Source organism: Taudactylus pleione, unplaced genomic scaffold, assembly GCF_031769625.1.
Source record: "Taudactylus pleione unplaced genomic scaffold, aTauple2 ptg000150l, whole genome shotgun sequence".
Classification (NCBI taxonomy): domain Eukaryota; kingdom Metazoa; phylum Chordata; class Amphibia; order Anura; family Myobatrachidae; genus Taudactylus; species Taudactylus pleione.
The window spans coordinates 668,168-694,522 of record NW_028284552.1 but is presented as its reverse complement, the minus strand read 5'-3'; the positions used below and the strand labels follow the sequence as shown (position 1 = coordinate 694,522).

At 47.5% G+C, this 26,355-nt stretch overlaps 1 protein-coding gene across 4 annotated transcripts in view; it reads left to right on the top strand.

The window, feature by feature from the left end:
* LARS2 (leucyl-tRNA synthetase 2, mitochondrial) overlaps nucleotides 1-26,355 on the top strand; it is a 268,441-nt gene that overhangs the window by 101,328 nt on the left and 140,758 nt on the right. For all 4 annotated transcript variants that reach the window (XM_088474262.1, XM_088474260.1, XM_088474261.1 and 1 more), the window contains exon 5: nucleotides 15,639-15,699. In XM_088474262.1, the coding sequence (XP_088330388.1) occupies nucleotides 15,639-15,699 (61 nt within the window). The remainder of the gene's footprint in view (nucleotides 1-15,638; nucleotides 15,700-26,355) is intronic.

The window sequence follows — 26,355 nt, the reverse complement described above, 5'->3', positions numbered from 1 at the left end:
CTGGACTGCTTTCAAAGAATCCGGACGGGACCAGTCCAGGATGGCCTGTACCTTCTTGGGGTCCATCTCTAACCCAGAGCCAGAGATAATATAACCTAGGAAAGGAATGGAGGGAACTTCGAACTCACACTTTTCCAGTTTGCAGTACAAAAGATTTTTCCTCAGCCGTGATAGGACCTCCCTCACATGAGAACGATGTTCAGTAAGAGAGGAGGAGAAGATCAATATGTCATCCAAGTAAACGACAACGGAAACATATAACAAATCTCTGAATATTTCATTTACAAAGTTCTGAAATACAGCGGGGACATTGCAGAGTCCAAATGGCATCACTAGGTATTCAAAGTGACCGTCTCTGGTGTTAAAGGCAGTTTTCCATTCATCACCGGCACGGATTCTAATGAGGTTATACGCCCCGCGTAGGTCCAGTTTAGTGAATACTGAAGCTCCTTTGACACGGTCGAACAATTCAGTAATAAGGGGCAGAGGATATCGATTCTTAATGGTAATGTCGTTCAAACCCCGATAATCGATACAGGGTCGAAGACCTCCATCCTTCTTGGATACAAAGAAGAACCCAGCACCAGCGGGAGAAGTAGATGGACGAATAAAGCCCTTCTGGAGATTCTCTTGTATGTAGTCAGACATAGCTTGGGTCTCTGGCAACGATAAGGGATAAATGCGGCCTCGGGGTGGATTCTTGCCGGGAACCAAATCAATCGGGCAATCCCAATCCCGATGCGGAGGAAGTTCGTTAGCCCTGGTCTTGCAGAAGACGTCGGAAAAGGTCCGATAATGAAGAGGCACGGACGAATCTCTTGGTATTTTAATCTCTTTAATAGGCTTTATACAAGGGAGGCAAGAGGCAAAGCAGGAGTTTCCCCAAGCCGTAACTTGCATGGAACTCCAGTCGATATGCAGATTATGTTTACATAGCCACGGATATCCCAGAATTATCCCGTGGGAGGCCTTGGGAATCACCAGGAAGCGAATGAGTTCTGTATGAAGGGCCCCCACACGAACTTGAACGGCCTGGGTTTGGAAGGAGACATTCCCGTTGAATATTCGGCTACCATCCACGGCTGATAGGGAGATGGCTTGGGAGAGAGGAGTGACCGGGATCTGGAGATCTTGAACCAATTCGGCAGAAATGAAATTTTCAGCGGCTCCTGAATCAAGAAGAGAAAAAATAGTTTGAGGTCCTTGTTTTAAGTCTAATACAAGAGACATGACTGATTCGTTTAAAGTTGGAGACGGGGACAAGACTCCTAACCTGGTGTCTCCAGTGCCAGTTAGGAGCGAGGGTTTCCCGGACGTCTAGAACAGGAGGCGACCAGGTGTCCGGGTTCACCACAATATAAGCACAAGTTCTCACGGCGGCGCTTTTGCCGTTCTTCAATGGAGAGCCGGGTCCGGTTAATTTGCATGGGTTCGTCAGCCAGGGTTTCAGACGACGGTGCCACAGGTGGACTAGAAACTCGGGACCTAAAACGATCTCCCTTGAATCTCTCTGCCTGTCTCTCGCGATAACGTAGGTCTACTTTATTGCAGAAGGAAATCATGTCGTTTAGTTTGGCAGGAACCTCCCGGGTGGCAAGGTCGTCTTTTAACCTCTCCGAGAGGCCATTCCAGAAGGCGGCGACTAAGGCTTCCTCATTCCACTTTAACTCGGATGCTAAGGTTTGGAATTGTATAATATATTGGCTGATTGGTCGGGACCCTTGGCAGAGACGCATAATCTCAGTGGACGCGGAAGTAGTTCTCCCTGGTTCGTCGAATATTCTACGGAAAGAGGTCAGGAAATCAGTGTAGTTGTCCAGTAAGGGATCAGATCTTTCCCAAAGCGGGGATACCCAGTCCAGGGCTGAACCGGATAACAGAGAGACGATGTAGGCTACCTTAGACTTGGCAGTAGGAAAATTCGATGGTTGGAGCGTAAAATGAACGTCACACTGGTTTAAAAAACCGCGGCACAGTTTAGGCGTCCCATCGAACTTGTTCAGAGTGGGTAGGTGCAAATGCGATGAGGTGGTAGCAGAAGTAGCGACTGGAAGTGACGGTGGGTTGGTAGCAGCAGGCATGTTCACCGTAACTAGGGAGGCTTGTAAGGAGTCCTGCCTGAGAGACATATCCTGCAGGAATTGGGCTAACTGCCGTTGCGGAGCTTCCAGGCATTCTAGCCGGTTGGCAATACCCTGTAAAAGGTCCACACTAGGACTCTGCCCACTAGCCGTATCCATAGGGCCAGTGCAAACTGTCACAGCTGGGTCTGAGTTAGGAGCCGGTGTGGAGACAGAGGACATTAGTGGACCGGTTTGCTGGTACTGGAAGGAAGCCGGTTTCAAGGGGGTGCGAATCATGAATGATGAGACGACACGAGGATCCGGACAGGTGCTGCAGAAGCGAAGGTTCGTCGGACCCGGGCACCGGAGTGGAGAACTAGGACCAGAGTCTCGAGGACGGCGGGCCCTCCTGGGAAGCAGAACAGAGAGCGACACTCAGGAACTGGGGACAGCGGTTGACAAGCTGGAGCAGAACTGTGAATGCAGGCAGACTGAGACAACCTGCAGCGGATGGGAGCTCAGGAACTAACACACAGCTCATGCTGTGTACGACGTTGCACTGGCAAGGAAAGAGTGTGCAAGGCACTCTTAAGTACCATAGGTAGTGCAGGCATTGGCTGGAGCTCAGGAGCAAAGCAGGCATGGGATAGGCTACCCCCAGGTCACGTGTCTGCCGCAAGATGGCGCCCAGCGGCCGCCGGCGAACACAGAGGTCCGCTGCCATCAGCCCCCCAGCGCCCGGATCACCTCCAGGAGCTGCCGCAGGAAGGACCCTGCCAGAGCGCCCGGACAGGTAAGGTCCGAGTGCTCCGTGGCAACGCCGCCCGGGTCGTGACAAAGTGGTCTCTCAGGGGTACGCCCTGTCCTTCTGTTACAGACCCCCACAGCAGTTCTTCTGCACGAGTCTATCCCAGGACAAGACCAAGGCCTTCTAGATCCAGGAAGCCATAGAGTCCTTGCTGAAAGCAGGGGTTGTTGTTCCCGTTCCGCCTACTCAACGTGGGACGGGTTACTACTCTTCTCTGTTTCTGGTTCCGAAGCCCAATGGCTCTCATCGACCCATTTTCAACCTGAAATCATTGAACAAGTTCCTCAGTGTGCCAACTTTCAGAATAGAATCTTTGCGTTCCATAATTCTGGCTATGGAACCAGGGGATTATATGGTCTCCCTGGATATCCAGGATGCCTACTGTACCTCCATGTTCCTATAGCCCCTTCACACCAGCAGTATCTGAGGTTTGCTATACAACAGCTTCACTTCCAGTTTCAGGCTCTACCCTTTGGTCTTTCCACAGCTCCAAGGGTGTTCACCAAAGTTATGGCTGTCATGGCTGCCCATCTGAACAGCCAGGGTATACGGCTTCTGCCTTCTTTGGACAACCTCTTTTTGCTGGCAGGCTCTCCGAAGGTACATCTGCACCTGACGATCACTTGTCTCCAAGCGCACGGGTGGCTGATAAACTGGAAGAAGTCCCCCCTCATTCCGTCACAGAGGATGGTTCATTTGGGAGCCCTTCTGGACTCTTCTCAGCAAAGGATCTTTCTGATTCTGGAAAAGGTTTCATCCCAACAACTATGAGTGAGCAGTAGTTTAAAGACTCCCCAAGTGTCGGTTCACTTGGCAATGAGAGTTCTGGGGTCCATGGTGTCGACGTTCGACATGGTGGAGTATTCCCAGTTTCATTCCATGCCCCTGCAGGGGCTGATTCTATCCAAATGGAACAGGTTACCACACCGAATCAGGACTCAGATGCTTGTGTTGTCCCTGGAGGTGCACCTGTTGATGGCTTGGTGGCTTCAGACATCTCATCTCACCAAGGGCCGCCCCTTTTGGATCCCGGACTGGGTTCTGCTCACGACGGATGCCAGTCTCCGGGGTTGGGGGGCAGTGTCGGGTCCACTTTCACTTCAGGGCCGTTGGACGGAGGAAGAAGTGGTTCTTCCCATCAATATTCTGGAACTTCGGGCCGTATACAGGGCCTTCCAGTTGTCCGGTCACGCTCTTCACGGAAGGGCAGTGCAAGTTCAGTCCGACAACGCCACCACAGTGGCGTATATCAACAGTCAAGGGGAGACTCACAGTTCAGCAGCAATGTCGGAGGTGTCATGCATCCTGTCTTGGGCGGATTGCCACCTTTCCGGCCATCTCGACAGTCATCATTCCAGGAGTTCTCAATTTGGAAGCGGAATTCCTCAGCCATCATGACGTGCAACTAGGGGAATGGTCCCTTCATCCAGATGTATTTCAACTGCTCGTGGACAAGTGGGGACTGCCGGAGGTGGACCTCGTGGCATCCCATCACAATCGCAAATTGCCTGTGTACGGGTCCAGGACAAGAGATTCCGGCGCAAGCCTGGTGGATGCGCTGTCAGTGAAATGGACTTTTAAGCTGGCGTATCTTTTCCTTCCTATAGCCTTGCTGCCTCGGGTCCTTCGGAAATTCAAACAGGACTGCGGCACACTTCTGCTGGTGGCACCGGCTTGGCCCAGACGTCCCTGGTACTCTGATCTTTAAGGCCTTTCCATCAACGTTTCGTTTCTTTTGCCTCAACGTCAGGACCTGTTGTCTCAGGGGCCCTGCCTTTACCCGGATTTAGGTCATCTGTCTTTGACGGCGTGGCTCTTGAGACATCCGTCTTAAGGGCCCGGGGTTTTTCCAGCTCAGTCATCAGCACAATGCTACAGGCGCGCAAGCCTGCTTCCAGCAGGATTTACCACAGGGTGTGGCGTACTTATTTTCAATGGTGAGAGTCCAGAAACTACGATCCTCAATCTTTTCGTGTTTCTAGGATTTTGGCGTTCCTTTAGTCTGGATTGGACCTAGGGTTACGCCTCGCCTCATTGAAAGTTCGTGTGTCTTCACTTTCTGTGTGGTTCCAGCGTAGGATTGCTACTATGCCTGATGTCCACACCATTTTCCAGGGTGTTCTCAGGATTCAACCTCCTTTTGTTCCACCAGTGGCTCCTTGGGATTTGGCAGTGGTGCTTCGGGCACTGCATGGTCCTCCAGTTGAACCTCTTGAGTTGGTGGAACCCAAGTGGATGACACTTAAGACTGTTTTTCTCCTGGCAATTGCTTCGGCCAGGAAGGTGTTAGAATTAGGAGCGCTTTCTTGCCGCTCTCCTTTTCTAACTTTTCACCTGGACAGGGCAGTGCTTCGCACCCGTCCGGGTTTTCTTCCTAAGGTGGTCTCAAAGTTCCACATTAATCAGGAAATAGTTGTGCCGGTGTTTCAGTCACTTGATCTCTCGGCTGGTGAGGCTTCCTTAGATGTTGTCCGTGCTCTCAAAGTTTATGTGGACCGGACTAGTTCCATTCGGAAGTCTAATTCTTTGTTTGTCCTCTTTGGTTTTCACAAGAGAGGTAGGCCTGCCAAAAACCAAACTTTGGCCCGTTGGCTTCGTTTTGATTATTTGTGAGGCTTATTCACAGGAGGGTTTACCTCTTCCGGACTCTGTTAAGGCTCATTCCATTCGGTCTGTGGGTCCCTTGTGGGCTGCTGGCCGTGGCGCCTCAGCTATTCAGCTGTCTAAGGTGGCCACCTGGGCTTCCATACAGACTTTTCTACGGTTCTATAAGTTTGACACCTTCGCGTCTCCGGATGCATCTTTCGGGTGCCGGATTCTCCTTTCAGCACAGGAGCTTCCCCGCCCTTAATTGTACTGCTTTGGGACATCCCCAAAGTCAACCCTGTGGACCCCCTATGGAACCTGAAGTAGAAAACAAGAGATATGGTAAGAACTTACCTTTGTTATCTCTGTTTCTACGAGGTCCAGGGGGTCCACAGGGCGCCCGCCTTGACGCACCTGGCTTCATATGGGCTATGTGGCTGGTCACCGTTTTTTCATCTCCCTTTCTGGGAGTATGGTTCTTGTGTGTTCCAGTCTTCCTTCTCTCTGTTTTGATCTCCTCCGACCTTGGCTACTTACCAACTCATGTGCCTGTGGCTGGGGCGGGGTATAGAGGAGGATGGACCCAGTTCATCCTGGGAGCAGCAATGCTTTAACTGTGTGGTGCCCGTGGATCCAGATCCAGCTATACCCCAAGGTCAACCCTGTAGACCCTATTGACCTCGTAGAAACAGAGATAACAAAGGTAAGTTCTTACCATATTTCTTGTTTTTTCTCACCTTATTATCTACGTCGCTTATCCCTTAATGTAGCATCAGCACTGAACTCTCCGACAAGGAATGTTATTGTGTTGCCGGGTGGCGCTGGATATACAAAAAAGATATAGAGCAAGATGAAAAAATATTCGAATAAATGGAGAGGAGATACTCAATCTGTTTCAGGAGATGGAAAAGAGTCCTTGTATAGATCACTTTCTGTGGGAAATCCAGAGAGTCTCCGGGAATTAGTTCAATTGGCACATAAAAAGGGAAAAAAAATACAAAAACAGAGAGGGTGTGCGCCTCGTGGCCTATGGGAGGAAGCTGATGGCGCGCAGGCAGTGAGCAGAGACTTAGGGGTCCGGTTTAAACAGCACACATGACGTATAATTTCCGGGAGATATCCGGCTGGGTAATTTTAGGTAATTAACTAAACCTGATTGATCTCCACCAGGGAACATGTGTTACTTATCTTTAGCAACTGAGATGTCTATATTTATGTATGATCAATACATTAGTTGGGATAATTAGTGGATGAATTAAAGACAGAGGGTATATAAAGCCCTAGTGTGGGTCAGATTCCTTATATCTTGAAAAAGACCTGCAGTTGACAGGTCGAAACGCGTTGGTTAATAGGAATCTTGAAAATCAGGACTATATTACTTGCTCCTTGATAAGGTGGAGGTTTTCATATCACCTCTCACCACTAGGTCTTTTTTATTTTCTATTTTTATTTTTTGATGTGTGCCATTTTTTTGTCTTGTATGTTTATTTTTGATTAAAGGACATTTTTTAGCTACACCACCTATCCCTCTTTTGTATGAGGATATATTATAGAGGGATTAAATCTCAAGGATCCCTCGGAGAATCATTGAAGGAAACCTCTATGTGCAGAACATTACGTCTGTAACACGTAAGTAGGGTATGAATTATTCTACCGCCTTCATTTATGATATGTGACTATAGGAGGATTGTTTGGAACCAGTGAACGGGCGGGCAATATAAAGAAACCTTTTGGGGAGTCCCACTACATGTCTTGAAGTGAGTTGGGCTACGCACTGATCCAACTAATTGACGGAGCGTTTATTATTCTGCCCCTATACTTGATGTACTAATATTACCTGGTCTACAATATTAGACCACTAAAACGGCCTTCTCTGTTTTTGTATTTTTTTCCCCTTTTTATGTGCCAATTGGACTAATTCCCGGAGACTCTCTGGATTTCCCACAGAAAGTGATCTATACAAGGACTCTTTTCCATCTCTTGAAACAGATTGAGTATCTCCTCTCCATTTATTCGAATATTTTTTCATCTTGCTCTATATCTTTTTTGTATATCCAGTGCCACTCGGCAACACAATAACTTTCTTGTCATAATTGTATAGTGGAATACAGTGAGTTTCCAATTTTCTTGTGTTATACCGGAGGCAGCAGGTTTTGCGCACCTTTTGTAATAGTATTGTTTTGTATTGATCTCCGACAAGGAAGTTGACGTGTCTATTAAGACTCTGAAAGCCAATAAGGCGACGGGCCCGGATTGGTATTACTGCTACCTACTATATAACATTTTGAGACATCTTATTCTCCACCTACCGACTTTAGTTAATAGTGTCTTGCAAGGGGCTCCCTTCTTTCAACAAGCCCTTGAGGTCACTATTCTAGTTCTAGCTAAAGAGGGTGAATATGTGACTAACTGTGCTAGCTATAGAGCAATCTCTTTGCTAAATACTGCTATTAAGCTATATGCTAAAATTCTCGCCAAACTCTAAACTCGGTATTTCTACTTCAGGGTCCATAGGGTATCCACAGGATACCTTGGGGTATAGGTGTGACGTCAGTCGCAGGGCACCAAAGAGTTAAGCTTTCAGCCTCCCAGGATGCACTAGGTCCCCCTCCTATACCCCGCCCCCGAGCCAAGGCACCTCAGTTTAGTTTGGTGCCCGGCCGGAGTCGGGTGCACCTGTTGGAGTGGGGGCTAGAAGAGCCCCTGAAGCTTATTCTTCATGCAGCTGTGGCTGCACAACTGGATGAACAGCATGGACAGTCAGTCCTGACGTCCATGCTGTCTTCCCTACACCCCGCCGGTACCAGAACGCCGGTACTGATCCGGGGATGCTGGTGGGCGTCTGGGGTCACAGCTAGCGGTGACCCCAGATGCTCCGGACCATGGCCGGATTCAAGGGGGACAGAGGTAAGCAGCGGGGTCCCGCGGTGGGTCCCCGCTGATCACATGGTCCTAAGTCCCCAGGCAGGGGGCTCCCTGGGGACTGGCTGCAGCGTGGAGCCAGGCGACCAACCTGCGCTTCCACTACCCCCTGGGACAGCGGACCGCAGCAGAGCGGTAGCGCTGCGGCGTCCCAGGGGTTAAATGCATGCCAGGGGAGCGCGCCTTCCCTGTCTCACAGCCGGCGCCTCCCCCGCTGCACACAGCCCTCTCTGCATGCTGCCGACTGGTCCTGTGGCAGCGCTCCTCCCCCAGGCCAGCCTCCTCTCTGCTCCTCGGCGGCCATCTTCTCCAGAACGCATGGTGAACGCTGCTGGAAGCGCTGGACGGAAGCATCGTGGTCTGGGTCCCCCCGCATACCTCTCCTCCGCTGTGGTCAGGTCTGTGTATGCAGCGCTGTGTCCTACCAGGCCCTGTGTCTGTGTAGTTGAGTGATCAGCGCTGTTAGTGCAGGAATTGTTATTTTTCTGCATTGTATGTGACTGTGCTAGCGCTGCTGCCTGTAATCTTTTCTTCTCTAAACTGTCAGCTTTATTACTGTCCCTGTTCTTTCTGCTAAAGCCCTTGCGGTGCGGTGCTGCAGGGTGGTCTCTCGCCTATTTAATACTTAATTGGTGAGAGAGGTCACATACGTGGTGCCATCATGTCTGAAAGTGATTTTCCCCTCCGGCTACAGTGTACCACGTGCAAAGTACCGTTAGCGGAGGGGGAGGGTAGCGCGGAGGGCCTTTGCCGGCAGTGTTTGTCCATGGCGCGGCCTATTACGGTTACAGCACCGGTACAGGAGCCGCCCTGGGCTTGTTTCGCTCAGGCGTTAACAGCTTTAGTGGGCCAGTTAGCTCCGCAGCCCGCGTTTACTCCGATGGGTTTGTCCCAGCAGTCTGTGGTGTCGTCACCCATGCAGGGGTTCCCACGACAATTGGTGGTACCCCACAGTCTCCCTATTTCCCCGCTCCCGGGTTCTCAGGAGCCAGCGTGGGTTAACTCCCTGACGAGTTCTGTACAGCACTTGTCGGATGTGTTGCAAGGGGAGTCTGTGCTGCGGTCTCATAAAAGGCCGGTGGCGTCTCTGTCCGCTCCTTATGAGGATGACGAAGGGACGTCTGATGATGGGGAGATTCTAGATCCTTACGATCAGGAACCTCTCCATACTAAGGACGCTGATGCTAAGTCCAAAGTATATATTCCTGGACTTATTCGGGCGGTCCGCACAGCCTTGGTGATTGAGGACGAAGTTCCCCCAGCGGCTAAATCTAAGTATGCCTTTTTCAAAGATGTGAAGGGCGATGCCACAGTCTTTCCTCTTTCGGGTCAGTTGGTGGACCATTTAGAGGAGGCGTGGAAACAACCTGGCAAAAGATACCAGCCGCAGAGACGCCTGGCGGTGGCTTATCCGTTCGCGGATAATTATTTTGCGAAGTGGGAATCCCCTCCACAGGTGGATTCTCACGTGACCCGTCTTGTCCGTAGTGCCACATTGCCGATGCCATCCATGTCCTCCCTTAAGGATGCTACGGACCGCAAGGTAGAAATCTGCCTGAAGTCCGCTTATTCCCTTGCAGGGGGGGCAGCACGGCCGGCTATGGCCATTTGCTGGGTTGCCAGAGCGATGGAGCGCTGGGCGGATTCATTAGAGGCTTCTTTTGAATCCGACTGTCCGGCCGATCAGGCGGAGTTGATTGGCAATCTCCGTGATTCGGCCACCTACATCAACGAGGCGGCTCTAGACATTAGTACTCTGGTGTCTAGAATTTCTTCAGCAGCGGTAGCTGCTCGTCGCACCTTGTGGCTGCGATCCTGGAAGGCGGACGCAGATTCCAAGAAAGGTCTGGAAGCGTTGCCGTTTACCGGAGAAGTTCTCTTCGGTCCGGATCTGGATAAGATTGTGGCCACGCTGGCGGCAGCCAAATCTGCCTGTCTCCCGTCGGCCGCTGCTCCTTCTGGTTCGGGACCATCGTCCTTTCGGTCATCTAGGGCCCAGGGCAGGCCCAAACCACAGTCGTTTCCTCGACAGGCTGGCCCTAAGAAATCGGTCAAGCCCCGGAAGCAGGCATGGAGTACCAGACGTCCGGCCCCCAAGCCAGATGACAAGCCTGCGGCCTGACGGTCCGGGCCTCCCTTTGGGGGATCCCAGGGTGGGAGGCCGCCTGCTACAGTTCGCCCAGTGTTGGTCGACCACTACGACAGACACTTGGGTTCTGGAGGTGGTTTCCCACGGATACGCCCTCTCCTTCCGGCACAGACCCCCGGCTCGCTTCTTCACCACGGGTCTCCCATCAGACCGGAACAAGGCTACGGAGCTGCGGAAGGTATTGCACACTATGCTCCAGGCTGGAGTTATAGTGGCGGTTCCATTCTCCCAGAGGGGCCAGGGTTTCTATTCAAATCTATTTTTGGTACAGAAACCCAATGGGTCATATCGTCCGATTCTCAACCTCAAAGCACTCAACAAGTCTTTGCGGGTCCCGAAGTTTCGGATGGAGACCCTACGGTCCATCATTCTGGCGCTGGAACCTGGGGACTACTTGGTGTCATTGGACATACAGGACGCTTACCTGCATGTCCCTATTCTTTGGCGCCATCAACAGTTCCTCAGGTTTGCAATCAGCAGCGACCACTTCCAGTTTCGGGCGTTACCTTTTGGCCTGGCAACAGCACCACGTGTTTTCACCAAGGTGATGGCGGTCATGGCGGCTTCTCTGCGGCTGCAGGGAGTCCGCATGTTGCCGTATTTGGACGACCTGTTATTGGTGGCAGGATCTCCAGAGCTCCTGTTACGCCACTTGGACCTGACCATTGCACTGCTGCAACGGCACGGCTGGCTAATCAACTGGCAGAAGTCCACTCTAATCCCGTCTCGGAGGATTCTGCATCTTGGAGCCTTATTGGACTCGGGACAGCAAAGGATCTTCGTGACGGAGGACAAGATCTCTGCTTTACAGTCAAGGGTGCGCAGTTGTCTGCACAGCCGCCGGGTGTCCTTACACTCGGCGATGAGGTTACTGGGCTCCATGGTGTCGGTGTTCGACATGGTGGAATACGCCCAGTTTCACTCCAGACCTCTGCAGCACCTGATCCTGTCCAAGTGGAACGGGCTGACTCAGTCTCTGAAGTCCCAGACGATTGTGCTCACCCAGGAGGTTCGCCTGTCCCTTACGTGGTGGTTACAGACGACCCACCTCAACAAGGGACGTCCGTTCTGGGTTCCAAATTGGGTCCTGTTGACAACGGACGCCAGTCTTCGGGGCTGGGGAGCAGTTTCGGGTCCACACTTGTTCCAGGGCAGGTGGACGCCGACAGAAGCGGAGCTTCCAATAAATATCTTGGAAATCCGTGCGGTCTTCAATGCTCTCCAGCAGGCACAGCGGTTTCTCCAGGGTCGCCCGGTGCAGGTCCAGTCGGACAACGCTACCACCGTGGCCTACATAAACAGGCAAGGAGGAACTCGCAGTCGGGCGGCTCTCGTAGAGGTCTCTCGGATCCTGGTTTGGGCGGAGCGCAATCTTCCGGCCATATCAGCGGTCTTCATCCCGGGAGTGCTCAATTGGGAGGCGGACTTTCTAAGTCGCCAGGACGTTCATCCGGGGGAATGGTCCCTGCACCCGGACGTTTTTCAACTACTGGTGGACAGGTGGGGTCTTCCAGAAATCGACCTCATGGCGTCCCGGCACAACAACAAGTTGCCGGTGTACGGGTCTCGCACAAGAGACGAAGGGGCGTCTCTGGTGGATGCTCTGTCCGTCCGGTGGACGTTCCGGTTCGCATACCTGTTCCCTCCGGTCTCCCTTCTTCCACGGGTAATCCGGAAATTCAAACAGGAAGGAGGGACGCTCCTGTTGATAGCTCCCGCGTGGCCCAGACGGCACTGGTTCTCAGACCTTCAGGGTCTGTCCGTGGACATTCCTCTGCGGTTGCCGCTACGACCGGACCTTCTGTCTCAGGGTCCTTGCCTTCACCCGGACCTGACTCGGCTGTCTTTGACGGCGTGGCTGTTGAGACGGCCATGCTGAGGTCCCGGGGGTTTTCCAGCTCTGTGGTGCGTACCATGTTACGAGCTCGGAAACCGTCTTCCGCGAGGATATACCATCGCGTGTGGCATACGTTCTTCCAGTGGTGTCGACCGAGAGGTTATGCACCGCGGGAGTTTCGTCTGTCTCGGATTCTCGCCTTCCTGCAAGCGGGACTAGATCATGGGCTTCGCCTTGCTTCTTTGAAGGTACAGGTTTCGGCCCTATCTGTCTGGTTTCACCGTAGGATTGCTACAATCCCGGATGTGCGCACCTTTATGCAGGGTGTTCTCCGAATTCAGCCGCCCTTTGTTCCACCTGTGGCGCCTTGGGATTTGGCTGTGGTCCTGAGGGCTCTCCAAGGACCGCCGTTTGAACCACTGGGCTCAGTGGATCTTAAATGGCTAACAGCTAAGACTGTTTTCCTTCTGGCCATTGCTTCGGCCAGACGTGTTTCTGAGTTAGGGGCTCTTTCTTGTAGACCCCCTTTCTTGGTTTTTTATGGGAACAGGGCAGTGCTCCGCACTCGGCCCGAGTTTCTTCCCAAAGTTGTTTCCCAGTTTCATATTAACGAGGAAATAGTTGTTCCGGCCTTTAACTCACCGGATCTTTCCGTGGGTGAGGCCTCTTTGGATGTTGTGCGGGCCTTAAGGACTTATGTTGACCGCACTTCTTCGTTTAGGAAGTCGGACGCTTTGTTTGTCCTCTTTGGCTTCCGTAAAAAGGGTTGGCCTGCTTCAAAGCAAACTTTGGCAGCCTGGATCCGTATGGCTATTTCTGAAGCTTATCTTCATGAAGGCCTACCGGTCCCTCCTTCTCTGAAGGCTCATTCCACTAGGTCTGTGGGTCCTTCGTGGGCAGCTCGACGTGGTGCCTCGGCAGTTCAGATCTGCAAGGCTGCTACGTGGTCTTCTGTCCATACCTTCGTGAGGTATTACAGGTTTGACACCTTCGCCTCTCAGGATGCTTCCTTCGGGCGGCGGATTCTCCTTTCTGCACAGGAGCGTCCCCACCCTTAAAGGATACTGCTTTGGGACATCCCCAAGGTATCCTGTGGATACCCTATGGACCCTGAAGTAGAAAATATGAGATATGGTAAGAACTTACCCTTGTTATCTCTATTTCTACGAAGTCCATAGGGTTCCACAGGACTCCCGCCCTGTCGCACCTGTGCTGCAGATGGGCTTTGCTCTGGTCACCGGTTTTCCGTCTCCCTCTGGTGAGAATGTGATTCTTGTATGTGTCCAGATCTTTGTTCTCTCTCTTCCTTCTCCTCCTCCGGCCTATGGCTTGGTAACTAACTGAGGTGCCTTGGCTCGGGGGCGGGGTATAGGAGGGGGACCTAGTGCATCCTGGGAGGCTGAAAGCTTAACTCTTTGGTGCCCTGCGACTGACGTCACACCTATACCCCAAGGTATCCTGTGGAACCCTATGGACTTCGTAGAAATAGAGATAACAAGGGTAAGTTCTTACCATATCTCATATTTTATCTATAATGACCAGGTAGGCTTTATTCCAGGCAGGCAGTCACGAGACAATGCAAGACGTATTTTCAGTCTCATTCATTTGATTAATTCATTAACCAGTCCTGCTCTCTTGGCCATCAATAATTTGGGTTTAGTGGTGACTTTCTCACTGGAATTCAGGCCTTATACTGGGAACCAGTCAGGAAGCCGATGGACGGAATCCCGACTGTATAAACCCAGCAAGGGTTAAATGACAGGCATCGAAATCCCGACACCTGTCATTTTCCCTACGCCGGGAGCCCGACACCCGGCTTACCAATCGACAGCCATTGGGGGAGGGTTAGTTTAGAGTTCTCGGGGGGACTTGGGGTTAGGCACCCCCCCTCCCGGGAGATTTTGGTTTAGGTGGCGGGGAAGGGGGGATTAGGGTTAGGCACTTAGGGGGGAGGTTAGGGTTAGGCACCCCTAAGGGAGGGTTAGGGGGTAGAACAGGTTAGAGAATACTTACCTGGGGACGATAGTGATTTTCAGTGATGCCGGGATGCCGCTGTACTGAACCCCTTATACTTTTTCATCCGCTAGGGTCTACCTGAGTGGACTTGTCTCCTTTCCTCTGTGTATTACAATTTGCACTAAACAAGGGTGCACTTTGTCACCCCTGATTTTTGCCCTATGTCAGGTGTCTCAAATGCAGAATGCTCTTGTACAGGAATGAATGCAATGTTACAGGAATGCAAAGAATCAGATGAGCAGGAACCTGAAACATGGAGTCTGACACAAACTGACCAGGAAGCACTGTGGAGCAGACTTAAATCAAGGAGGTAACATGTGCAGCCCACAGCTGCTGAATCAGACAATCGTCCAAATCCTACAGGACCACAGACAGACCATGGGACTAGACAAGCTGAAATATGCTGAGATTGTACCACTGAGGAGAGACGCTCCACTGGTAGCCTAGTGGGAATGAAACAGATTGTGATACCCTAACTACTGAGTCCCTCGCGGTACGAATTCGCCTTTCGTCTGGCATTAAAGGCACAGCAGTCTGCACATCTGATTTTAAATATCTCTGTTTGCCAACAATATTCTCCTCTCTCTCATATCTCCCCACACCTCTCTCCCAAATTTGTATAAGATACTCATGGACTATGGTGTTTTGTCAGGTTATAAAATGATTTAAACTAAAACTGAGGTCTTACCTCTTCATATCCCTCCTGCCTGCCTATCGCTCTTACTTGATAAAAATGGTTTTAGACCTAATGTAACTTAAGTAGAATAAGGTGTATGTTAGACTTTGATTTATGCTATTCCTCCATACAGGCTATGAGCAAACTTAGGCAGGTTTGTGCTTTCACACTGTGCTTGTTCTCTGTAATTTTCAGACAGTGGTTGCATAAAATTGGGTTTAAAAAAAAAAAAAAAAAAAAAACTGATTTATTTTATTTAAATAGAATTTTTTATTAAAACTTGTTTTAAAATAAACATTTAAAAATGTAAAATGTTTACTTAAAAAAAAAATTATTAAATTTTTTATTTAAGTCCAAAAAATCTGATTTAAATCAAATAAATCCATTTTTTATTTATTTTTTTAAAATCCGATATTTATGCAACCCTGATTGTCAGACCCAACCCTTGTCGCTACTGATAGGCTCTAAGCTTAGCATTTTTCAAAAAATGTACTTTATTCGACAATACATTATTCTCTTACTAAAGCAATCCTTGTACAACATATTATAACACATCCATGCTATATAATTGTATCTTGCAGTAATATTAAGAACATGAGGCAGCAGCTGGAAAGGATAGGCCTGTCGTTCAGCTGGGATAGGGTAAGTGAAGAACATTTATTTTTAATTTCAGAGTCATATTATCAGTGTAATTTACTGTTTTTAGCTCTTTGCCATTTATATTCTCAGTTTATTACATATGACAAACATTGTGGCACTCACAGTATGGTTTTTTTCTACAGTGTTGTCTCTTTTAAAGATGATCTATTTTTTTTCATTGTTATTAAGTTAATCTTTCAGTGAAAGTAGCTGTAGCTTTATTTAATTTTTTTATAGTGACACTCATATCACATTTCTCCTGACTACAGTCCAAGTATTAACACCAACAGAGTGGTGCCTATGAATGTGCTTGAAAAAGAGCTGGTGTCCATATTCCTGTAGATCATCTGGAATGTGATGTTGGTCGGAACCTCTATCCTATACAACTATTTAAAGCCATATTCATTTTACTGATAACTTTTCAATGTTCGTTACATTGCCAGTATTTGGCATATCCCTTAGATCTATCAGATTCAGCCTGAGAATGCATTTGACAGCTTCAGTGAGTAAAACATCTGCTCTTTGTGTGGGGAAGATTCACTGAGTAGAAAGGGAGGAGACAGAGCTGTCTCATTTAGCTATTATTATTGCTACCTCAATATGTCACTAGTCTATATATGTAATACAGAAATATAGAAATTAAATATTTGCTTTCAAATTATTAGTTTTAATCTTGAGCTATATATTATATTCAAGTCTTAAAACACATATAAAAATATTAATAGATCTTCAGTAATGGCTCTAATGTAGACATTTTTATCCTTCTAGTAAGTATAAAATCAGCCTAATCTAAAGTGTAAAGCTGATCAATGTACATAAAGATTTACTTCAATACAGCACTTGTTAAATGTAAAAAACAAAATCTTTATTTTATCTATAGCCTCAATGATTCCAGTCTTCTGGATCTAAAAGCTCTTCTTATGCATCATGTTTAATCCGCATTTCACTTTACACTGATGATTGAGTGACAAGTTAGTTTTGTGTCCTAATTAATGTATAACAAGTAACTACTGCGTTAGCCTAGAATGGTTGCCTATGTAAGAGTGTAGGAATAATAACTATTCACACTGTTTCATGAAAGGGAGACTTTTTACAATACAGACTAAAGCAGGATACACACTATGCGATCACTCACACAATATGTCTATCCGATGTGGAGATCGGTATGATATATCTGGCTTATCGTATAGCGTGTACACCTGGTCACATGAGGGTCATTCATCACATGATACGATGAACAGCGCCATGCTGCTAAGTGCAGCATTGAACAACACATCGCGCCGTCGTACACCGCATCGTGCAGTATGTACGGACAGTGCGATGTATCATTACATTACGTCGTCCTGTCGGCTTTGCATACAATCGTATAGTATGTACCCAGCTTAAGAGTAAATATTTTCTTTATTTAATTTCACACTGAATATATTACATATTTGTTATGCTGGCCATACACGCTACAATTATCGGGGCGATCCGCCTGATATCGGCGGATCGCCCCGATAATTGTAGCGTGTGTGCGGGCGACCGAGGGTTAAATATTGCTCGGTCGGGCATGCAGGATTGTCCAGCATGCCCGTCCGATGCGATATTTACCCGGTAACTGTCGGCCGCATCGGGCAGTGTATGCCCAGCGCGGCCGACAGACAGACATTTCCTGTGTTCCTTCCTACGGAAGGAACAGGGAAATGTCTCCTCCCCTGGGGGTGGAGCGTGGATGTCGGGCTATACACTGAGATTTCTCTTACAGTGTATGCCGGCGACATCTGCAGCTGGCAGCCGGCCAGATAAAATGTCTGTCGGTCTGACAGACATTTTATCTGGCTGTGTATGCCCAGCATTAGGTACATCTACATAATAGCATGAAAGAAACAAACTAGGGCCCTCATTCAGAGCCACTCGCTATCGGCAGTACGCTCGTTCCGAGCGATGTTCGCACATCTGCGCATGCGTACGGTTTTTAGTACGCATGCGCGAACCAGTCAGTGCGGCCGAAAATCATTTGTACGCAATATAGCGAGTGCCTGCTATTTTGAGTGACAGAATGAGGCGTATGTGGGTGGTAACAGGGGAAGGTGCTTGAAAACGGGGAGTGGAGATCCGATCGCAGACGTGCTTAAAGGTCAAAACGGGCGTTTTATGGGTGTGCATAATTAATATAGCAGCGTCATTGACCAAGTCACTTGTTTTTTTTTAACTCAGAACTGCTCGCAAAATAGCGGTTGAAAAAACCAACCACAAGAATAGCGAGCAGTTCATATCCTGTTCGATGTACTCGATTAATCTAATAAATAGCGGACATGACGTATGGTGCGAGCGGCCAGGGGGCGTTTTTATCAAATAAACGAGCGTATGTTTTGCTCACTCGTTCAGACTTAGAGGTGTGAACAGATTGCAATTTGCGAACGGATCATTTGAATAGCCATCCCTTGTTTTTGAACGAACGACCGCAAATAGCGAACGGCTCTGAATCAGGCCCAATGTTTGTTGGGGATGGACTTGCAGGACAGTGTAGCCTTTAACCCAATGTTGCCAAGTTGTTACAAATTAGCTAGTGGCTCAGTCCATCTGCAAACTCAATTGGATTGAAATCTGGGGACTGGGCAGCTACATGTCACATTTATGAAACCATTGCAGAACTTCACTATATTTGCTGACGTACAGACTTCTACTTTATAGACTTCAACATGCATATATCCTGTGGCAATCAAGCTTTTTTCTACTCAGTGTACCAAAAGTGTCCACCCTACTCCACTCAAGCTGGGTACACACTATGCGATATATATTTTGTATAGCCAACAAACAAATTACTGCTACGTGCATCTGTCCGTGTGTACAGTCATTCAGACACATTGCATCAGATCTGATAAATTTATTCAACTCATACATATATGTATAATCAATAGTATGGCCTTGGTACAGATTCTTTTTCTACATCGTCTCCATACTTGTTTAAGCATATGTTCCAACGGTACACCAAGTCATCTATCCCTGCATAGAAGAAATTGGTGTCAATCGCCTGAAGTGAGGACATAATGGCTTGCTGAACTTCACAGTCATTTGCGAATTGCCTTACACCCAGGTGCTTCTTCAGTGGTCCAAACAGAAATCACTTGGTGCCAGGTCAGGACTGTAGGGAGGATGGTAAAGTACCACCCAAAGATATCACCATAACAACTCAAGCGTGCGGTTGCTGAGTGTGGCCGTGCAGCACTACGACGCCTGTTCACTGCAACTCAGGTCCTTTTCGACAAATTGCCCTCTGAAACCGACTCAGTATGTCACAATAGCGGACAGCATTCACAGGATCTCCCTTGGTGAGGAAATCAACAAGAAGCACACCCTTGTGGTTACAAAACACAGTGGCCATGACCTTCTTTGCTGATGGAGTTGTTTTGAATTTCTTTGAAGGTGGGGACGATGCGTGTTTCCATGTCATGGATGGTTGCTTAGTCTCTGGTGTCACATGGTGCACTCACTTTTTATTGCCTGTAACAACACACTGCAGGAACTGCTCTCCCTCCTCACGGTACCGCGTCAGGTTCACGAGAGACATTCCAATCCTATTGGTTTTGTGAATTTCTGTGAGTTGCTTAGGTACCCAGCATGGACGCTTTTTTTTCCTGTACCCCAGTTGCTCATGAACGATATTGTGTATAGTACCCACTAAGATGTTCAGTTTGTCAGCAATATCACTAACTCAAATGTGTCTGTTCTCCTGAATCAGACCTTCAATGTGGCACAAATTTGCGGTGGACGAACTTGGCCTGGCCGGATCGCTGCTCATCTTGAAAGTTTGTCATGACATTATCAAAGTCAGTGCACCAAACCCAAACCTGATTCTGTGACATGACGTTATCACCATACACCTCTAAAAGTTGGCGGTGAATTTAGGCTGCTGATGATGTGCCCTTTAGAAGCAGAAATCTGATCACACTGTGCACCTCCATGTTTGACCATGTTTCCGCCAGTCTCGCCATCTTACAACTGATGCTGGCACAGGATGACTGATATAAGGCACAGTCTATGGTTGTGAGGGTAATCGGTGGTCTACCTGCTCTGGCTTGGCGGGAAAGTAGAATGAAATAGAGAACATTACAGATGTGAGAGGTCTTGTTACCCTACTTATTGAACCACCCTCATATTTGTGAATGGTACTAATAGCACTTTCATAGAAAGCAAATTGCATTTTACATTTGCTGGTCCTTTAAACATGTACTAACACCTAGTAAAATGATTTACTAATGTACGCCTCTCACTAACCATTCCTCTTATAGCCTAGCTGCAATCCAGCAGGAAGGGAGGAACAGTCACACTCTGCTATCAACAGATTATGGCCTGTGATTGGTCCTCTCACTCACTTCTAATTTGTTTCTATTGGAGCCTTAGAAAACACGACTGGATGTAGCAGCTCATAGTGTTTTCCCTATGAGGAAGAGCAGCATAGTAAATACTTTACCTTGATGGTAGTACAGCATTAAGGTGATCATGAAATGTATCTGCTCCATCTGTGTGTAATTCAAATAGTAACATAGCTGCTTTAGAATTTGGTCACAGTGTTATGCAGAACAAATCACTGATTCAGAGTCGCTATTGTGGCCTCTTTCACATTTCGAAATAAATGCGGTTCACCGTCTGTTTTCATAGTCTGCTTCATCTAGGCAACCACACAGCCCCATCCATATGCTGATGAAAGCAGTAGTCATCATCCTCAGCATTAGCACCAGACTTATCCTCGGTTCAAGACATCTATCCGAAATTAGCCAGATCTGTGCGAATGCCCACCTCTAAATAGCCCACAGAATATTTATCTTATGTGCGAGCACACCATTGCCCCTCAGTTACACCCACACAAGTGGAGATGTGACTGAGATGATCTCGCCTGTATTTGCTTAAAGTTACGTATTCAGATCTTGACACATGTGCAGTCTGTAACAAATATCTAGATGCGGATTTCTGTGCAACTCTGTACAGTGCTGCATGCAAATGCAGATGCATTTTGTGCTTAGAAATTAATACGGACCTTTGTCTGTTTTCAGAGATGGCCACATCCATCCGGGTGCACCGCCACTGTCATTCGCTTGTGAAAGTAGCCATCACCACCATCCACACGCATTTTTACCAGTCCTATCCTTGTCTTATTTGTCTGAAATAAGACAAATCTATGCATATGCTCCTCTCTGCATAGCCAGCTATACCACCTGTACACCAATCACTCCCTCAGAACACATAGTTTAACTGAATGCCAGTTACACCCAGTCAGCTGCAAATGGATCAGATATTTACATCCTTGCTCATAGTTACATATGCAGGCTCAGACGCTTGCATGGTGCAAAAAAAGGCAAGATCCATCCACAAATAGGACTTTGCTTCCAGTTCTGAATCAGGCCCATTGTGTTGAGATTTGCATAACATTTTTTCACAGAATGATTTGTTAATTTTTTACGGATGTAATGGGTTAAACCTTCAAGCTGTCACATATCTTTTCTTTACAAGATATTACATTGTACCACAATCTAGCATAAGCTGTCACTATTGTCCACCATAAATGTCACTTCTCACAATGGATCTGTTGAACTACATCTTGCAGACAATTCATTCTATCACAGCGTGATTTCAGCAACATCCTCGTCTCTCATACAATGCCAATATGTCTTTATGCTGCCTGTGTTATTAGCTTTACATTACAGCAACAGCAGCAGGGCCCAATTTATGGATTCTCTCAGGAGATTGCAAACTAGAACATCCTGTCAGTATTCGGAATTGTGTTGTTAAGTGTTCACCATGTTACATTACATGCATCTCACCAGTAATACTCCTTGGCATACATGGTGAGTGGAGATATAGCTGTCAGTATGCATATGTAAAGCATCTGCCAGTCTAACTTGGAGCACGGTTTTGTTTTCTAGTTATTTGTAAATAAGGAAGAAAAATATTTGCATACAAGATGTCTAGTTCTGCATAATCTCCTCAGCTCAGTACTGACATCCATATTACTTATATACATGTAAATTAGAGATGTGATCCGACCCCCGTGTTTTGGTTTTAGCTCTATACTTTTTATAAAAACAGCTAAAATCACATAATTTGGGCCTGTTTTTGTCCCTACAGTATTATTAACCTCAATAACATCAACTCCATGCACACAAAGTTGCCAAGATCCTGCGCGAGGTCTGGTTCAACCACTATTATGCAAATGTGGTTGATGGTTCTCAATGTTACCGATATTTATGCTATCTTGCATACTCATCAGGCTTTGAGTAAAGGGAGATGGGCGGCTGCATCTTGTGCTGCTGTCTCCGTGCATATGCATTGATTAGCATATTCTCGCAACGGACGGGTGCGTGCATTCTCTCCTTTGCATTGCTTACTGAATCAGGCTCTAAGCTAAGCATCAGCAGTTGGTGGCACAAAAACGTGGCAATTCAACTTCCAATGTGGCACATCTGGGAAAGAGAATGGAACTGCAGTGGCAGACAGGATGGCAGTGTAATAAACTATATGACCCAAGAACATTTTCATTAATCAAGAACTAGATTAGAGACCTGATGGAGGTGGAGTATGTTTGTAGGTGAAGACAAGGAGAGGAAATAAGGATTGATTTGTAGTAAATGTAATTTAAGTTATGGATTCCGAAACAAATTTATTAGGGAGGAGGGGAAAGGCATTTACAGAGAAAATTTTCGCGTTCACATCCGTCCCTGCCCCAGTGGAGCTCTTCGGTGGTTCAGAATTTTGAAAAACAAAATCAAGGGGGCATGGAGGAGATGCTGCCTGTGGGGAAAAAAAATTCTGCATTCATCAACTGCATGTCGAAGATTTCAGCGGCTGTGGCAATTGAACTTCCAACATGGCACATCTAGTAAACAGAGTGGCAATAGCTTTTCATTAATAAAGAACTAGATCAGTGGCCAGAGTGAGGTAGAGTATATATTTAGTGAAAGGAAGGATTGATTTGTTGGTAACTTTAATTTATTTTTTTTATCCCGAAGAAGATTTATGAGGGAGGAGGGGGATCCGAGCCCTGGCTGGAGTTTTCCCACCAGGCTTGGATTCAAAATCGAGGAAACATTCCTCATCCTGGCATTGAATTTCACAAGTTTTGGATTTGATATAAGTCCCTCTTACTGTGCTTCTTCATCATTTCACACAGGAACACCAGAAGGAGATCACAACTGGTTGAACATGTCTCATGTTTTGCCCACAAAATAAATTTGTTTTTTCAGAATTTATTTTACAATTAAAGGGGCATGCAGAAGATGCTGTATGTGGCCATAAACATTTCTGGACATTTTCAGCATTTGTCATCCACATGTCGAAAATTTCAGCAGCTGTGACAGTTCAACTTCCAACATGGCACATTTAGGGATTGCAGTTAAATAAGCTATAAAAATGTCAGCAATGCCCCAACCAACGCATATCACAATGAAAAGAGGTGCAAGATGGAATTGTCCTTGAGCCCTTTCACCCACCCTTATGTTGTGTATATTAAACAGGACATGCACAGTTTAACATACCAATCACTTCAGCGACTGGGACTGCCACTTGTGGCTGAAGTGATTGGTTTGTCTGGGCCCTCGCAAAACAAGATACCAATGGCCAGCTGACACTGCTGGCAATAATTTCTACGTAGTGTACAATCTGGCTCTATGGAGGCAAGATGTGGTCGCCATTAACATCCTAACCCTTATCATCAGTGTATACATCATCTTCACAGAGTGGGCCTGATTCAGCAGTGCAATGCTGATTGCAGGTTCCCGATTATCGGCAATCTGCGCGTGCGCAGGACCCATTCTGCAAGTGTGCAGAATGAGTCCTGCATAGTCACATGCAGAGGCATTTAAGAGGCAGTGCGGGGGCGGATGGTGTTCCCGGAAACGGGGGCTTGTCCGCACCATTTTCTGAGCGTGGCCAGCCCAGGATGTGCGTTGATCAATGCAGTAACCTGGGCTCATAAGCCGGCCAGTCTGAGTAAGCCACTGATGGTTGCGATGGTGATCCCAGCCTGTGACCTCCATTGCGGTGCTGGGATCGCAAATGCAGCAGGGGGTGTCATACACCTGCATTTGCATAATAGCAAGGATCGCAATTGCAAAGCTGCCTGTGTGCAGCTTTGCAGTTGCTATCCCTGCTGAATCAGACCGAATATTAATTTGTCATTGTTGGAATCCAACAGTACAAGAGCCTCTGGACTTGGACGTAATTGCCAGTAAAGGTCTTCCTCATGGAATTTGTAGTTCATTTTGATGAACATCATCTATTCCACATTTTGAGGAAGCAGCCTCCTACGCCGATTGCTGACAATGTTTTCGGCTGTGCTCTTTCTGAGTACACAGTGGAGGGTGGGCAGCTTTAGTAAAGCAGACCCAGTTTGTGCAAGGGCCTCCAATTTGCCTTTTTTTTCTACCAGTAGTCAAACAGACTGTCTGACATGTATATTTGAACACTATCATTAAAATAATACTCAACAATTCTTTGAATGGTGACCGTATCAGTTAGAGTTGCTGTAGATGTGTCACAAATTTTATGCAGTTTTTTTTTAGACCAGGCGTTGTGTTGACTCATCTGCATCAGCCGTTCCACGTGCCCCTTGATCTGACAATTTGCTCACCAACAGCTCTCTGCATCTCAGATCTGTGGGCCTGATTCAGACCCACTCGCTAAGATGCATACTCTCACTGCTGTCGATGGTATGCAGTGTGTATGCTTTGTGCACATGTGCATACCTTAGCATTCGCTCACTTCACATAGACAGCCCAGCAGAGAGAGTGACAGGAGAATCCGTTTGTAGGTGGTAACAGAGGCTGGCCATTAAAAATGGAGGAGTGGAGGTGCACGTGCCTGAGCATCTCAACAGCGTTTTAGAGGTGTGCATAATTATAAGACAGCATCATAGTACACGTCATCTGGCTTGTTTTTACACTGAAGTGCTCGCAGTGCTTGCGGCAGGATATGGTCAACCTCAAGCGCTGCGATAGCATCCGATGGTATCCAAAGTACTGATGGTTGCATACACTTCCTTGACATGATGTGCACAAGTGGGCGTCTTAAAACAGGCTGGTGGGTGTCTGCACACACTATGTGATCGCTCTCTAAAAAATGCTGGGCGTGCTAATGTATTGCTGTGCGATTGCACTGCCTACGCAATTTGCACACACATCGTGCGAAAGTATACATCTAGCGAGCAGCTCTGAATCAGGTCCTGTGTCCGTTGGAATGAAAGACACAACGTACGACTTAAACCTAGGATCGAGCAGGTCACCAAATTGTATTGATCTGATTTTAAGATGCTAACAACCCTTGGTCCTGGCGAAGTAAATAAAGGACTTGATCTACAAGTCCAACATTCTTAGCGGAATCGTTTTGTTTCAACTCCTTCAGTTTCTCAAGCTGCTTTTCCAAAAGTCTAATTAGGGGAAAGACCTAACTCAAGCTGGCAGTGTCTGAATTCACTTCACAGGTGACAACTTGGAAGGGTTTAAGCACCTTGCACAACACAGAAAGTATTCTCCACTGCGCTGAGTAAGGTACATTCTTCCTATGTCATGGCACATTGTGTAGCTTTGAATGGCTTTTTGCTGTTCCTCCATCCGCTGAAGCATATAAAGGGTGGAATTCCACATTGTTACTACCTCTTGCTGGTGGCAAGTCAAATTAAATTGTTCTTGCAGGTGTTGCAATCTTCTACATGCAGCTGCTGAATGCCGAAAATGTCCTGAAATTTCTCGGACCACAGACAGCATCTCCTGCATGGCCCTGTCACTTTTTTTAAAAAATTCTGCACCACCAAATTGTGTGAGCAAAGCATGGGACGTGTTCGAAATCACCCAGCTGTAATGCTCTTACAATATTTGTGGTGTTGTCAGAAATCACAAATCCCGAGGAGAGTCCAAGCAGGGTAAACCATTTTGCATTGACTTCCCTGAGTTTTTTTTAAAAAGGTTAACACCGGTATGCCTCATAGAGAAGCAGATGATACACAGAGTAGCTTGCCTCTGAATGAGCGGCATTTGTTAGATGCTGCTGCTGTTAGTGTTGCTGAAGTCAATACACCCACCCAGTGGGCTGTCACAGTGATCTAATCTTTAGTTTGCCCTGTTGTGCTTGTCCACATATCTGTGGTTAAGTGGACAGTGGGTACAACAGCATTTTGGAGGGCGCTAATTCAGTTTTTTTTTTTTTTTTTTAATGTCCATGTGCAGGCGGGAACTTGCTTTTCTAGTGCAGTGTAATCTAGATGGGATTTAGTAGCAGTGACACAGGACCTCAATTAACTGTCTAAAACCAACTGCATTAATGACGCATATTGGATGCATATCTGTTATGGCATCAGTGATGCGTTGTGCAACTGTGTGATAGCTGTTAAACATGCTTCCTCTATCAAAGGATTGTTTAACAGTCAATTTTTTTTTAAAACTACTACTAGCAGAAGTCTTCTTGGTCCCCTTCTGGGATGAAGATCCACCCCTATACCAGTAGCAGGCCTAGCACTCTAGAATTCTTCTGGAGCAGTAAGAGAGGGTTAGGGTTAGGCACCCCCGGGGGTAGGTTAATGTTGGGCACCACTAAGGCAGGGTTGGGGGGGGGGGCAGGGGAGGGTTACGGAACTTACCTGCCCCAGTCGGGATCTTCATCCTGTCGGGAATCCGCTGTCGGGATTTG